General features: G+C 52.0%; 1 protein-coding gene across 1 annotated transcript in view; it reads right to left on the reverse strand.

Annotated features, from left to right (window-relative positions):
* MRC2 (mannose receptor C-type 2) overlaps nucleotides 1-13,664 on the reverse strand; it is a 54,640-nt gene extending 40,976 nt beyond the window's left edge. Inside the window, exon 1 of the mRNA XM_059998661.1 lies at nucleotides 13,428-13,664. Coding sequence (XP_059854644.1) covers nucleotides 13,428-13,542 — 115 coding nt within the window. The 5' untranslated portion in view covers nucleotides 13,543-13,664. The remainder of the gene's footprint in view (nucleotides 1-13,427) is intronic.
* Between the last annotated feature and the right edge of the window lie 2,473 nt (nucleotides 13,665-16,137).

A 16,137-nucleotide genomic window follows, 5' to 3' on the forward strand; every position in this document is an offset into this window, starting at 1 on the left:
GTACGCGGGCCTCTCACTGTTGCGGCCTCTCCCGTCGCGGAGCACAGGCTCCGGACGCGCAGGCTCAGCGGCCATGGCTCATAGGCCCAGCCGCTCCGTGGCATGTGGGATCCTCCCAGACGGGGGCACGAACTCGTGTCCCCTGCATCGGCAGGCGGACTCTCAACCACTGCGCCACCAGGGAAGACCCGTTTTTTTTTTTCTTGTTTTTGTTTTTTGGGGTGAGGGGAGAGATTTCTAACAAATATGGCAAGAAGCTCATATAGGCCAATGAGAAAAATATAGAGACCCAGTAATTTTAAGCCCCTAAGACCTGAACAGATGCGATGATCAAGAATATGTATGAACAGACAATTCATGAAGAAGAAATATCCACGTCTAATGAGGTTATGGAAAAAATGTTGAAAAGCATTTGAAATACTGGTAATGTTCCTATTTGCTGGATCCGACCCTTGGTTATATGGGTGTGTTCAGTTTGTGAAAATTCATTGAGCTGAACATCTGAACATGGTGTGTTCACTTTCCTGTATTTATATTATACCCCAAGAATGAAAAAATTTTAAAGCAAGGCATGGATAAACACAAAATAGAGACTGGGTGGGAGGAACAGGGAGAGAGAGGGAGAGAGAGGGAGAGAGAAGCACATAGGTAGATGTAAGTATTGTAATGTTCTCTGTCTTGGATTAGGTGGTGGGTTCGCAAATGTTCATTATATTATAATGCATACTTTGTTTACAAAATAAAAGAAGACCATGCAGGGAAGCAAACTGGACTGAGTGCCCTGCTCCACCAATCACTAGATATGTGATCCTGGCTCGCAGCCTATCTGGCTCAATTTCCTTATCCGTGAAATAGAGGAATGTGAGGATTAAAAATACAGGGACTTCCCTGGTGGCACAGTGGTTAAGAATCCACCTGCCAATGCAGAGGACACGGATTCGAGCCCTCGTCCGGGAAGATCCCACATGCCACGGAGCAACTAAGCCCGTGAGCCACAACTACTGAGCCTGCGCTCTAGAGCCCGCAAGCCACAACCACTGAGCCCATGCACCACAACTACTGAAGCCCGCGTGCCTAGAACCCGTGCTCCACAACAAGAGAAGCCACCGCAATGAGAAGACTGCGCACCGCAACAGAGTAGACCCCACTTGCAGCAACTAGAGAAGCCCGCGCACAGCAACAAAGACCCAACACAGCCAAAATAAATAAATTTATGTAAAAAAAAAAAATACAGTGCATGTGGAATTGCCTAATACTGACCCTGGCAGACTATACGTGCTCAAGACTATACGTGCTCAGTAAACATTAACACGGTTTCCATTTCTCTCACTTGTTAGTGTTATACAGAAACGTCATAAGGTTTTCAGAAAGGAGGAAGCCTTCCAAAAGCTTGTCCCCTGACTGCTACCTTTTTGATTTGCATTCCAATCTTGTCCGTATGGACGGCCATTTAGTACTTACAGAATTTCGTGTCCTAGTGTCTTGAAATGCAAACTTGTATTACAGCGTTAGCATCCTCTCCAGCTGTCCCTTCTGTAAACACTCAGTTGATAAGTGCAACATCAACAGGTTCGCGTTGGAGGGTCTGTTAATGGAAAGAGCCTGAGGCGGGTGCCTACACCGGTGATCCAGCTCTTGAAGGTGAGAACCCTGAGCGCGCCTTCAGGAAACCCCGCTCTGAGGCTGACCCTCCTACACAGGCCTCCTCGCCTGCAAGTAGCGGAAACCCATCGTGCCCCGATCCAGGAAGATCCCACATGCCGCGGAGCGGCTGGGCCCGTGAGCCATGGCCGCTGAGCCTGTGCGTCCGGAGCCTGTGCTCCGCAACGGGAGAGGCCAAAACAGTGAGAGGCCCGCGTACCGCAAAAAAAAAACAAAACAAGAGGGGGCTTCCCTGGTGGCGCAGTGGTTGAGAGTCCGCCTGTCGATGCAGGGGGACGTGGGTTCGTGCCCCGGTCTGGGAAGATCCCACATGCCGCGGAGCGGCTGGGCCCGTGAGACATGGCCGCTGAGCCTGCGCTCCGCAATGGGAGAGCCCACAACAGTGAGAGGCCCGCGTACCGCCAACAAGAGGGGCAGGGCTGGAGTGGCTAGGGAAAACTGTAACCAGGGTCTCAGCCAGCCTGGGTCTCAGTGCCACCTACCCCGAACCCACGTTCCACTCTCCCCTGCTGGAGCCAGGCTGTCCCCCCTGTGCTGCACCAGATCCTGCAGGGCTCCCTTCGCGCCTGGGAAAAGCCCGCCCTGCCCCCACGAGACTCTGATTGGCCCCGTGGGGTCACGTGCTGCAGGCTTGGACCAGTTAGGTGATGGGAGTGGACGGAGGGTGCGACTGGAATCACTTGGTTGGACAGAGAGAAAGTTGTCCTCTGCCACCCCATTGCTGCAAATTACAGACATGCTAAAAAGAAAAATCACCCCTGTTAAATAATCAATACATAATATAACAGAATATGACATAACTTCTATTAAATTTTGGTGTTATCTTTACCAATTTTACCTTGTCTATGCCTCATATACAAGTTACATTCATTTATCTATCACATACACACGCACACCCAAATGTTTTTGAGTCTTGTTTTTGTACTTAATATTTTAGAAAAAGGATTTCTCTGTATCTTTTAATTTTGTAAAAACCATTTTAATGGCTGTATGCTATTTCATGATGTGATATACCACATTCCATTTACTCATTCCCTAGCTATTACTGCTCTTCAACTTGTAAGCAGATTTTTCTTAATTATAAATAATATATTGACCATATTGTTACATCCATCTTTGTTGGCACTTTGGAGGCATATCTTGCCTTTTTTTCTTTTTTTTTATTGCTAGTGATTTAAAACATTTTCCAAAGGTGTATTAGACATTGGCATTCCTTCTTTGTGAATTCTGTTCCCAGCTTTTACTGGCTCATGTATTCTAATCTTAGATGCCTTAAAACTAGTGGAGGTTCCTGTGTTTTTCTCACTGGCCTATGTGAGCTTCTTGCCGTAACTATTCCAGACATCTCCTCCCTGTTTGTTGTTCTTCTAAATTCTATGTGTGACTCCCTCTGGTTACAACTTCTCCCACTAAGGGTAACCGCTCTCCTGACTTCAAACGGCATAGGTCAGTGTTACCCTCTTTTTTGTATTTTATGTAGGTGGGATCATATGGTATGAATGCATCTGGCTCTGTATTTTTGTGAGCCTTAAACTGTCGCATGTGGTCATAGGTTGCTCATTCTCATTGCTGTATACTGCTGAATAGTGTGGAGCCACCATGACTGATCCATTCTGTTGTTGATGGGCATTTGGGTAATTTTCAGTTTGGGGCTAGTTTTCAGTTTGGGGCTATTATGAATAGTACTGCTGTGAGCAACTTGGCTTTTTTAAGAATATAGTTTAGGGACTTCCCTGGTGGCGCAGTGGTTAAGAATACACCTGCCAATGCAGGGAACACGGGTTCGAGCTCTGATCCGGGAAGATCCCATATACTGCGGAGCACCTGGGCCCGTGAGCCACAACTGCTGAAGCCCGCGCGCCTAGAGTCAGTGCTCCGCAACAAGAGAAGCCACCGCAATGAGAAGGCCGCTCACCGCAACGAAGAGTAGCCCCTGCTCGCCGCAACTAGAGAAAGCCCTCACGCAACAACGAAGACCCAACGCAACCAAAAATAAATAAAAAATAAAATAAATTTGTTTTAAAAATTCTTAAAAAAAGAAAAGAATATAGTTTAGGGACTTCCTTGGCGGTCCAGTGGTTAAGACTTCGCCTTCCAATGCAGGGGGTGTGGGTTTGATCCCTGGTCGGGGAGCTAAGACCCCACATGCCTCTCAGCCAAGAAACCAAAACATAAAACAGAAGCAATATTGTAACAAATTTAATACAGACTTTAAACATGGTCCACATCAAAAAAAATCTTTAAAAAAAAGAATATAGTTCCGTAGGTTATCTACTAAATACAAAGGAGAAAAGGTACTTTTTTAGTGGAGAGATCTGGTAGACATCAGATGAACCAATCGATCAAAGTCAGCATCACCAATAAGGGAACAAACTGACAATGTGATACGACGGGAAGGACACATTTGTGTCCCACCCCTGTGGTTTTCTTTCCAAAAATGTTTAACATAAATTTAAAGAGTAAACAATCAGACAAATTCAGACTGCGAACACTCTACCAAACATTTGATGCCTGAAGTCATCAAAAAATCCAGTGTCATAAAAGACAAGAAGGTCAACTATTCTAGATTAAGAGAGGCTGAAGAGACACGACACCAAATTGAGTCCTAGACTTAAACAATAGCTGACATTATTGGGACAACTGGGGAAATTCAAACACGAACCACATATTAGAAAAAACTATAGTATCTGTTGTATTTCTTAGATGTGATTACGGTATTATGGTTTTATAGGAGAATGTCTTTGTTTTTACTTGATACATGGTGAAGTATTGGTGTGATATGTCACGTCTACAACTACTGAAAGATTCACCACACACACACACACACACACACAGACAGTGAGGTAAAGCAAATGTGACCAAGGATCCTCAGATCCTTAGAGATGAGGTTAAGCATCTATGAAGTTAGAAAATCCTTTCCTCAGGGACCAGGACTGACTGCAAGGCCGTTTCCTGTTGAATTCCTCTTTGACCAAGCTGGTCTGACTCAATGCTGTTCCCTCTGCAGTCAGACAGGTTCCCAACCCTGTGTCTGAGATTTCAAAGCAGTCTATTGCTTCCATCTTCCTTCTAACAAACTTAAAAATTGCACCTAAATTGAAATCAGCACACATTTGCCTCTAGAATGTTCCTCTACATTTGGGGCTGGGGAGAGAGGTTGCTCTTAAAATATAAGCTTCAGGAAGGTAGGATTCATGACTGGCTTGTTCACCATGGTGTCATCAGCATCAAATACCACGCCTGGCACATTGTCAGTGCTCGGGAAAACAAAACATTTAACCAAATGAATGAGAAAATGCATGTCAGTGATCAGACATGCATCTTCACTTAATTATTACCCGTGTGTGTATATTAGTTTGTATGATTGCCTTGTAGTCATGATCACTTTCCTTCTTAGATATATTTCCATGTACTGGCATTAGTTCTTTTTTTTTGGCCACACTGCTGCACCTCATGCGGAATCTTAGTTCCTCGACCAAGGATCGAACCTGCATCCCCTGCATTGGAAGGGTGGAGTCTTAACCACTGGACCACCTGGGAAGTCCCTGGCATTACATGTGTCATTATATTCTATATTTGTCATTTAGAACTACGTAAATTGTCCATCGTGTTAAGATTCTTGATTAGCCATGCTCTTGTTGTTGGGCATCTAGATGGTTTCCAATTTGTTTTGCTGCTATAAATAGCACTTCTATGAACATTTTTTTTTCTCTTTGGGATTAATGCCTTACAAATTCCCCAAGTGGAATTATGAGGTCAAAGGAGATGAAGTCTTACATATCTAGTTTCTTACATCTTGTCTGAAAGACTGAATGCTAAAAAATTGAACTAATTGGGGCTTCCCTGGTGGCGCAGTGGTTGAGAGTCCGCCTGCCGATGCAGGGGACACGGGTTCGTGCTGCGGCCTGGGAAGATCCCACATGCTGCGGAGCGGCTGGGCCCGTGAGCCATGGCCGCTGAGCCTGCGCGTCCGGAGCCTGTGCTCCGCAACGGGAGAGACCACAACAGTGAGAGGCCCGCGACCCGGGGTGGGGGGGACTACTTTACGTGCTCCAGTCATACATATTAGTTGCCTCGCAGCTCTGCCAAGATTAGGTTTTCTATTTTTACTAGTTTAATTACATATTTTTTAAAGTTGATTTCTTTAATTTCTAGTGATTTTTGCACTTTCTACATGACAACCTGCCAGCTGAATTTTCTCATGATCAGCTGTAAATTGAAACTAAAAATGTTAAATTATAATCCTGTTGTCCAATACCATTTACAAGTACAGATTCATTTTCCCATTAGTGTGTTGCTCCTGGTGTGTCTTACATTAAGTCCTTATAACAGTCTAAGTCTACTTTTGAAATGTATTCCGGTCCACTGGACTTTTTTTCTGTTTATTTTAATTCAATGCCATATGTTTTTCATGATTGTGACATCATCTAAAACTCTGGAAACTCATTGCCTTTCTACTACTACAAACTCATTGCCTTTCCACTACTACAAACAAAATTCTCATCACAAGAAAAAAACTTTGTAAAGATGTGAGGTGATGGATGTTAACATTGTGGAGATCATTTTGCAATACATACAGATATCAAATCATTATGTGTACACTTTAAACTCAATACAATGTTATATGTCAATTACATTCATTAAAACTGGTGGGGGGGGGGGAGCTCTTTGGAACACCTGTCTTTTTTTGTTTGGTTCAATAAATATTTACTAAATGACAGTGTCCAAGGCTGGAAGCTGTGCAGGGTTGACAAAGCCCTGCCCCAGAGGTGCTCACAGTCTGGGAGGGGAGGAAGGGGCTCCACCAGGCAGACGGCAGCAATGAAATGGAAAAGGAGTCTGGGGAGAAAGTCTACTTCCAGCTGAGGCTGCAGGTATGAGCGGGGACCCAGAGCCACACCTGCGGAGCCAGGCGTTCCTGGCCAAGAGAAAAGCGGGAGTGGGGGCTTCACTGGGCAGGACTCAGGGCATCTGAATTTGACTTGCTCAAGGGTTTGAAAAGAAAGGCTGGAACCTGACCATGGAAGGCCTCAAATTCTCAATTCAACTCTGTTCTGTTGGCGATTAAATCCGCCCTCTTGGATCACAAATCTGGCAACAATGTGGGCTCTGGACTGAGGATGGAAGCCAGGAGGCAGAGACTGCAGATGCAAACCACGTCACAGAGGCCAGAGGGAAAGAAAATTTTCAAACAGTGTCCATCAATAGGCAAGCAGCTTAAAAAAAAAAAAAAAAGAACAGTACATCCTTCCTACCAACTACTGAGCACCATTAAGAATGGCACAGCTCTGAAGCCATTGGAAATGCCATGAATATTATTAAATAAAATGTATTGTATTATACAGTATAAAACGTGGTTCTGTTTGTGTAAAAGGAGTATTTATATGGGTGTATATGCATAAAGAACGGAAGATCACGCCGTTTAAAAAACTACTGACAGGGCTTCCCTGGTGGCGCAGTGGTTGAGAGTCCGCCTGCCGATGCAGGGGACACGGGTTCGTGCCCCGGTCCGGGAGGATCCCACATGCCGCGGAGCAGCTGGGCCCGTGAGCCATGGCCGCTGAGCCTGCGCGTCCGGAGCCTGTGCTCTGCAACGGGAGAGGCCACGACAGTGAGAGGCCCGCATACCACAAAAAAAACAAAACAAAAAAAAAAACTACTGACAGTGGTTACTGTTAGGGTGCGTGTGGAGGGAAGGGAGGACCTCAGATTTTTTACATGTTACCCCTGTATGGTCTGACCGTTTTCCACCGAGCATGCATCATTAAAACTGAGGCTATCTCAGGGTAGTAGCCTCAGTTTTAATGATGCATGCTCTAATGGACTTGAGGATATGGGGAGGGGGAAGGGTAAGCTGTGACAAAGCGAGAGAGTGGCATGGACATATATACACTACCAAACGCAAAACAGATAGCTAGTGGGAAGCAGCCGCATGGCACAGGGAGATCAGTTCCGTGCTTTGTGACCACCTGGAGGGGTGGGATAGGGAAGGTTGGGAGGGAGGGAGACACAAGAGGGAAGAGATATGGGAACATATGCATCTGTATAACTGATTCACTTTGTTATAAAGCAGAAACTAACACACCATTGTAAAGCAATTATACTCCAATAAAGATGTAAAAAAAAAACAACTGAGGCTAACAACAGCACCCATGCTGCAAGGTGAGCGCTGCAAAGGGGCACTGCACTTAGTAATTAGGAAGCCTAATTACCAGGACCGCTGGGAGGCAACTCTGTAGGAGGCAGGTTACGGTGAGGCAGGATGACTGGCGGCTCCGCGTGCACTGAAAGGGCAGAGTCCAGGGAACTCAGCTCTGAAAGGAAGTTTAGCTGAAGAAGCTTCATGATGAAGAGAAGCAAAAAAAGGAGGGAAGTAAATTGAGGGGCCTAAGGGATAAGGACAGCTGAGGATGGATTTTTTTTTTCTTTAGGATTTAAATTTACTTTCAGAAAAAGTATGGTTACTTTTTGGCCCTTATGGTATGTCATCAAGCAGTAAAGGGTTATCAAAGACCTACTTTGATTAAAGATAAAAGTGGCTGTAGTTAGGGCTTTGTATGTTGAGGATTGTGTTTCTTTCATGTTTAAGTCCCTTGATATTCATGTTTTCTCTTCCTAATAATAATAAAAATAGCAATAATTTAATATTATTTGTTAAGAAGTGACTGTGTCCAGCACTGTACCACGTAACTCATACATATATTGTCATTTCTTACGATATCCCTACGAGGGGCTATTATTTTATTTTTCCCATTTTACAAATGAAGAAACTTGAGCCTCTGCCCGAGGTCACGCAGCTGGCGAGTGGCATTAATTACAGCCCCACCGACCCTGTCCTGATTTACATCTGAGCCTGAGGAGGCGGGGCGTTCCCAGCCACGCCCCCTCCAGCCTCAGTCTACAGTGGGGAGCGCCGTGTCCGCCTCCCCTTCCACACACTTTCTGAGGATGTCAGGAGAGGCTGGGAAACTGGCTTCTTGTTTTTCCCTGTAGGAGCTCCAGGCCCACCACGGCAGCTTCTCACCATGTCCTTCTAGAAGTGACCCCCAAGAAAAAGAGAAAAAAGGCAGCCCCTCCCTTCTGGGGTTTACCCCCGTGTTCGCCCTCTGTGAGCTTGTGTCCCTTTAGCCCAGGTGAGCCCAAGAGGCGGTGACCAGGACCCCTCGGTGTCCTTCTCAGGATCCTGAGTCTGGAAGGAAGGGGCAGTGGCAGCCAGGCAAGAAGAGAGGAAGGGCATTCCAGGCAGAGGGAGCAGTGTGTGCAAAGGCCTATGGGAGGGCGAGCAGTGACGGTTCAGGGAGGACGGCGCAGCGCGCTAAGGGGGAGGGCAGGGAATAGGCGTGGGGGGCTGGGTGACAGGGAAGAAGCTGAGGTTTCAGAGCCATCATCCTGCAACACAACCAAGGCTTTTGCGGGGGCAGGATGCACAGTCAGAGGTACTCAAGTGGGGCGGGGAGAGCTGAGGAGAGGCAGAGAGCCTGGGCCCAGCCAGGCAGGATGGAAGGAGTCTACACGCTCAAGGGGCTCGGGAGAGGGGACAGAGGGTCCAAAGAAGAGGGGGAAGGGCAGGAAAGAAACTAACCACTGGACTTGCACATGGAGCCACAGGTGGGGGACCAACCCGATGTGTCCTCTAAGGCTGGAGCTGGCTGATGCCACAGATGCCACTACACAGCCTTCATTCCCTCTGCCTTTTCAGGACACAGCCCCTAGCTGAGGAGTGACTGGGATCTGCAGTGCCCAGGGTGAGTTCCAAGAGCTGCATCACCGCTCAAAGGCCCCCCCCACCCCAGATTTATAGGATCCAGTCATAGGAAAGTGGCACCCCGTCATCTCATGAAGGACTAAACCGGAAGGAACACTTCCTGTCAGCAAAGCCCAGGCCCTCCAAGTCCAGGGACCCCCAAAGGGGGTGCAGGGGAGGTGGGCTCACAAGAACAGGCCGCAGTCACTCCTTCCCGCAGCACCGCACAGGCTCGGTAAACATCCTGTGACTGACTGGATGAACAAATACGAATCCCTGACCGCAGGGAAGCGGGGCTCCTCCTCCATCGGGCCCCTTCAGTCCCTCAGGAGCAGGCACCTCAGACCCCCGAGGATACTGAGGGGGGCTCCGTCCCGGCGTCTGGGGCCCCTGGGGCTGGGGAAGAGACAAGCACCCAGACAGCTGGGGCGTAACAGAGGGCCGCCCCCTTCCCGGGGCTCCTCTCAGGGGGACACATTGAGAGGATGTTCTGACGGACTTGGGGCTTTGGGGGAAAGCCCCGAAAGCAGAAGTTTCCACCTTTCCTAACACACACTCTGGTGAAGTTCATTTTATGGAGACGCACGGTGGTCTGGTACCTAAGTGCTCAGGCTCAGGAGCCACACCTGAATCTCGCTTTCGCCTCTTTCTAGCCGTGTGTTCTCGCGCACACGACTTAACGTCGCCAGTCTGTTGACCGGCAGTGTGTGAGATGGGTGATGACACATCCCAGGGTTGTGAGAGGTGGAAGAGCCTTTGTCCTGCAGTATGCCACACAGCGCCCAGAGCATGCAGAATGGGAGCCACTGCTGTTACCACTTCATCCCTCTGAAGGGTGCCACAGGGTGCCTGTCTAACGCTTAAATGAGTGGTGAATCCACATGAATGCTCTTCTGAGAAGTCCATGGTGCTTCTGAAATCATCTCACCGGCCCAAACCAACCCTACCCTGCAGGCATCAGGAAACCCATGAGATTTCCCTATTGTGAACAATGGGGACCAAGACCCTGGCCTCCTCCTCCCCTGCCTGCACCCTCACCTCGTCCAGGTCAACCCAGCAGAGGACTGGATCTCAGCACTAACCGCAGCTCAGCCGGGCACTATCTCAGCCCTGGCAGCTCACAGAGGGCAAGCGGCTGGAGAAAGGATGACTGGGTGGAGGGGCAGTAAGAAAGCTCTCAGCTCCATGACTCACCAGGATCTGGGCCAGAAGCGCAGGCCATCTGTGCGGCTGACTGGCAGCAGCAGCAAGTACCTGCTGCCTTTCCAAAGGGGCGCCTCCCTCCCTGTCCTTCAGACAGACAGCAGGGTCTGTCCCCACAGCAACCCGTCCTTCAGACAGCAGCGTCTGTCCCCACAGCAAGATCTCCCAAGGTCTCCTCACTCCTGGACCTGGATATCTGATGCCTGGGGCTCCCAGCAACCCTCTTTCCAATCTGCACCTCATTCCTCTGGTCAGAAGCTCCCAGGGGTTCTCCAGGGCTCCCCACCGCCGGCCAGCAAGTTGCTCCCCCACTTTGGCCTCCCGGAAAGCTGGCCAGTTTCCTCTTCGCTCGAGCTTCTCCCCCACCCCACTCAGGAGCTCTCCACCTCAGCCCAGCAAGCTTCCACAGAATCCCCCGCACCGTCCAGGCTGCCTTGCCGGTCTCGCCCTCTCTGCTCCCCTCCCCGCGTCTGCAAAGCCTGGTCCCTCCCAGCCTCCCTCCCGAAGGCCTTGGTGACCCCGTGCCCCACACAGTTTCTTCGGCTTCTCTAAGGACGCAACTTACACCTCCCCTGTACCTTCCCTCCTCCCCAAGTAGTTGGCTCAGCATGGAGCAGTGAAGGATACAAAAATGCATCAACACTGCAATTCACAAAGAGGTCTTCCAGCCACAAGCTTTGCCGGGCACCCCTCTGGGTACTCCACAGCCGGTGGAGAAAAAATGGACTCTGCCATTCCACACCAAGAAGGCGCTGCTGCCCTGCCGCCCCCAAGGGGCTCTGCGGTGCCCCATCCTCTCCCCTACTGGTGGTCAGAAAGCCACCACGTGCACGTCACCCCCAGGGTAAGTTTCACCCCAGCAGCAATGGCCTGCCAAGCCGAATCCTATCTCCCACGAGCACTTCCTGGGGCCATCTGGAGCCCGGTGCTGATAAATTCTTCCCAGTGACCACCTGATTCGTCAGGTACAGGGGGATGAGGAAAGAATTCGGCTAGAAGAGGAGTATTCTGGGCAGAGGGAACAGGGCAGGGACAGTACCTGCAACAATTTCAACATCCTCTTGCTCAGCTGCTGCTCTGGAGACCAGGCTATCCCCGCCCCACCCCCGTCCTCATCTCCAGCTCCCCTCCATCCACCCCTGCCCACACCTAAGCTTCTCTGGGGTGATCAATGCATTGCCCTGGGGACTGGCCTCTCGGAGGCTATGGGGGATACAAGCCCAGGGACACAGCCTGAGGAAGGGCAAGCGGGGCCTGGAGGAGACGCAGAGGCAGAGGGCCACTCCAGGCATCCTCCCTGACCTGGCCTCTCACCAGACATTTCCAGCTCCCTCTGTCAAAGGCTCCATAGGGGAAAAGGCCGAGTCAGCACTCTGGCCACAGCTCTCCCAGGGCCTGGCTTTACAATGTGCTCTGGGGCTCTTGGAATAGCCATGCTCCTCCACCCCTCCCACCCAGCCTGCCTTCACAGAGGAGTGAGATGCAGGGAGGCAGGGGAACAGCCTGGGTGCCTGGACCTGCAGTGGATAGGGAGGTACTTCCTGGTTTGTGTTTGCCTGACATTCAGTTCCGGGTGGGTCTGGAATTCAGCAGAGGGTCTCTGCCCGGTGTGAATATGCATCACCCGGCCCCCACCTCTCCCATGGGCACAATCGGGCACAATCAGGGCAGATGCGTGTCTTGGTCGCCTACATGACGCCATCAGTGGGGCAGGCCAACCCAGCAAGCACTGGCTGTGGCTGGAGGCCCCAGATCCTCCATGGCGCTGTCTGGACTTGGCACAAAACTGCACACGCTGCACTAACTGTCCCCTTTCACTCAGCCCCCTCCCCAAATGAAACATAAAGCAAGACCAAGCTTTACAGGCCCAGCAATGGGGCTGTAATAACCACACTCCCTGGCAGCTCCAGCTCTGACTCCTGCGAGCCCCCCAGGAAGCAGATCTTTCCCTTTCCCTCTGGAATTCCTGGTGAGAGGTCTGTCTGTCCCCACACTTCACTGTCATCCTTTGAAAGACCAGCAGAAAGAATGCACAGCTTCTGGTTTTTGTTTTCTGTCGGGTGGGTTTTTGCATCTTTAGCAGCTTTCTTGCCGCCCAAGATCTGTCCCTTCTGGAGGGGTGCCAGCTTGGCCAGAGCCGCCCACACAACACTACACCACACACACACGCACACCGTGCCCAGCCTGTCGCTGCATCCTCCTGATGGCACAAAACTGCCCCACAGAGCTGCGTTCAACTGGTGCGGATGCCGCATGCCACAGGCTGTCCTTGAAGACAGTGTGGAAAAGAAAATACAAACATCCCCGAGGTGCCGGTAAAGGCAAACAAGCCCTTACGAATAATTCAAAAACAACAGTAATGCATCGGTCCTGGAGCAAAGCAAGGAGCCCGGCCTGGAGCCTCCTCTGGTTTCGTCGGACGCGCCCTGCCTGTCCCCGGGCCCAGGGCAGGGCCGGCGCCGGGTGGTCCCAGAGGGCGGGCGCGGGGGTCCTCCCGGAGTCCGCCCTCTTCCTCCGAGGCGGCTCGAGACCCCCGGGCTCCCCTCCCCCGCCGCCCGCCGCCCGCCACATCTGGTTCCACTCAGGTCCTCCCCCCACCTCCAGGCGCGCTCCTCCTCCCTTCTCCCCCGCTTTCAGAAAAGCGGAAACGATTTTTTAAAACCCAGTCACACACGCACACGCACACGCGCACACACACACACACACACACACACTTCTGGGGGAAAAAAAAAAAAAAGGAGGGAAAAGTCGGGAGAGGCCCGCTCCCCGGCGCTCCCCCCGCCCGCCCCCGAAGTTGGCCAAGCTGGCAGCGCCTTACCCGAGAGGGCAGCGGCGGCGGCCCCGGGGCGGCCGAGGTGCAGACCCCCGAGGAGCAGGGCGCAGCGCAGCAGGTGACGAGGCCAGGGCGCGGGGGCCGGCCGGCCGGGCCCCATGCCCGCGGCGTGGCGCTAGGGGACGCAGGGACCGAGGGCGCACAGGCGCGGCGCGCGGTGGCGGCCCCGGCGCTGGGCTGTGGTGACCGCCCGCGAGGGGCTCGCGTCTTCCTCCGGGTCGGGAAGAAGTGATGCCTCCCGGGGCGAGGAGGGGAGGAGGAGGGAAGGAGGCAGGCCGGGCGGAGGGAGGGCGGAGGGAGGAGCGCAGAACCCGGGAGGAGGGTTTGAGGGGCAGAGGGGAAGGGAAGCGGGCAGCGTGGGAGGGAAAGGGGAGGAGGAGCGGGCGGGCGCGGGGCCGGGGCCCGGGCCCGAGAGAGAGCGCCGAGAGGGAGAGGAAGGGGAGGCGGGAGAGAAGGATCCGCGGGGTCGAGGAGGACCCCGGCGTGCACTCTTTCTCTCGCTCTCCGCTTCCCTGTCTCCCCGCCTCGCCTTCCCTCTCTGTCCGGGCCTGGAGCCCCAGACGCTGCGTCACAACTCCCCGGCTGGCGCGGGCGGGGAAGCAACTGCAAAACTTTCAGCAAACTTCACCGCGTGGCGGGACGTGGGCTGCACCGCCCGACTGGGCGGGGCGGCGGCGCGCGGCTGACCCAGGCGGCCAGACCCCGGCCCCTGGCACCCCCTCCGTCCCGCCCCTTTCTGCCCAAGTCTCCAGCCGCCAAGCGTCCGCTACCTCCGCGCCTAGGAGGACCCCCTCCCCCGGTCTGATGGGGAAGGGGCGGAGCCCAGGGCTCGGCCACCCAGGCAAAGATTGGGGGAGGAGGAGGCACGGTCCCTGTGCCCTGTGCGGGAGGGCAAACACTTGCAAGTGTTGTTTTAGCATTTGCGTGTCCCGCGTGTCTGCGTCTCTGGCGCAAAGCGGTGTTAGTGCTTTTGCTAGATGGGGCTGTATCCAGAAACCCAGGTAAAATCCGTCCACTGGACGTCCCGGAAGACAGACATCATCACTCTCACCAGCAACCTGACTGCTGACGGGTCGCAAAGGACCAAATGGAAATTTCATAAAAGAGAAGACAAGCCACAGCTATTTCGTATTATGCAACAGGTCACTGCAGCGCAGAGCACTGAACTGAGAGGATGTTAAGAGTCCAGCCCCACCTCTGATTCCCTGAGCGACCTTGAAAAAGTTACTTGGGACGTCTGGGCTCACAGCCGGCCCGAGACATTTAGACACCCTAATGCGAAGAAGATTCACATTCTCCCACCACGAGTAATCAAATAAAAACACTATGAAACTGTAATATAAATTTTGTTTCCTGTACTGTCCACCTCACTGCTATTTTTGGAAATAACAAGATTCAATGTTTTTTCTTTTTACTACCCTTGCCTTGGGTAAATCTTTCCCCATCGCTGCAATGAGGGTATGGGGCCAAATATGCTCACTAGCTCTTTCCATCCCTGCTGGGCTGAGATTCTTCGCAAATATCGACCTAGAGGCTGCAGCACCCCAAAGTGAGCGCCCACTAAAATCCCCTAGAGTCCCCTGGGAAGATTCCTACTCTCCACACTTTGGCCCTAAAAAATGGTTAGCAGTCAGGCCAGCAAAGCCCTTGGCACTCCACAGCTAGCTTGGGCAGGTCTGACAGACCTAAGTCCCTTCTGGTGACTGCCTTCACTGCCCTTTAGCACACATCTTGATGTGGCATGTCCTGGGATCCCAGCGCTCTGCGGGTTATTGACCACGCTGGGGCTGCCTCCAAGATCATCCTCTTGGTGCCCCCTTTCTCACATTATTTACAAGGGGGTTCAGGATTTGCCAGCTTCAGCTTCAGCTAAGCTGCCCTTTCTTCCTGTCTGAGCAGCTAAAACACAGGAAGCGTCTTCTCTAAGTCATCTGACAGGCTTCTACCTGCTTGCTTATCTCTGGATGTGCTGGCCACAGTTCTCACCAAGGAGTCCCCTTGCCGCTGGAAGGGAACTCGGGCAGGGCTCCCAAGGAGCCCTCCAAATTCTGGAACAGGGTTGGATCTCTCTTCCCCACCAGCCCAAGCAGGTTTGGGCATTCCTCCCACCAGGAGGGCGAAAGCTGACTACCTGACATCACCAGTGAATCATGTGGGTCCAGAAAGTCCACCACTGGCCAGCACGGTGCCCTGAGCGCCCAGTACCCAAGAGATGCTCTCATTTCTTCGTTCACCATTCAACAAGCACTGGTGGCTAGCCCTGGGCTAGCTGCTGGGGAACAACGACGAGCAGAGTCGCAGTCCTAGAAGAGTCTTGTTTAGTGGGGAAAATGACACAATTTTTGCCATATTCCAGGCAGAGAAGGCTGCCACGAAAGGGCTGAGGAGCACGGAAGTATGTTGCGCTACTAGGAGGGGCAGATGTTTGTTCAAGTCTCTGAGGCCCTGTTCTAGTCTCTGCCGAGGGTGAGGCTTCCTACTCCAGCGTGCCAGGGTTACGCATTGTATTCTGCTGATCGTCTGGGCCCACATCCGTGGCCACCATCTGTCTTAGATCTTCAGCTTGCAGGGCAGAGAGCCAGCGACGTCTGGGCGATTCTCCCTGTGGAGAGTCCAGCCCAGTCCCCCACCGCTTAAAGATCTTGTGCAGGATCAGTTGTCAGTGGAAGGTGGTCACAGTCTGCAGGAGTGTTGG

This window comes from Delphinus delphis, chromosome 19 (genome assembly GCF_949987515.2).
Source record: "Delphinus delphis chromosome 19, mDelDel1.2, whole genome shotgun sequence".
NCBI classification, from domain to species: Eukaryota; Metazoa; Chordata; class Mammalia; order Artiodactyla; family Delphinidae; genus Delphinus; species Delphinus delphis.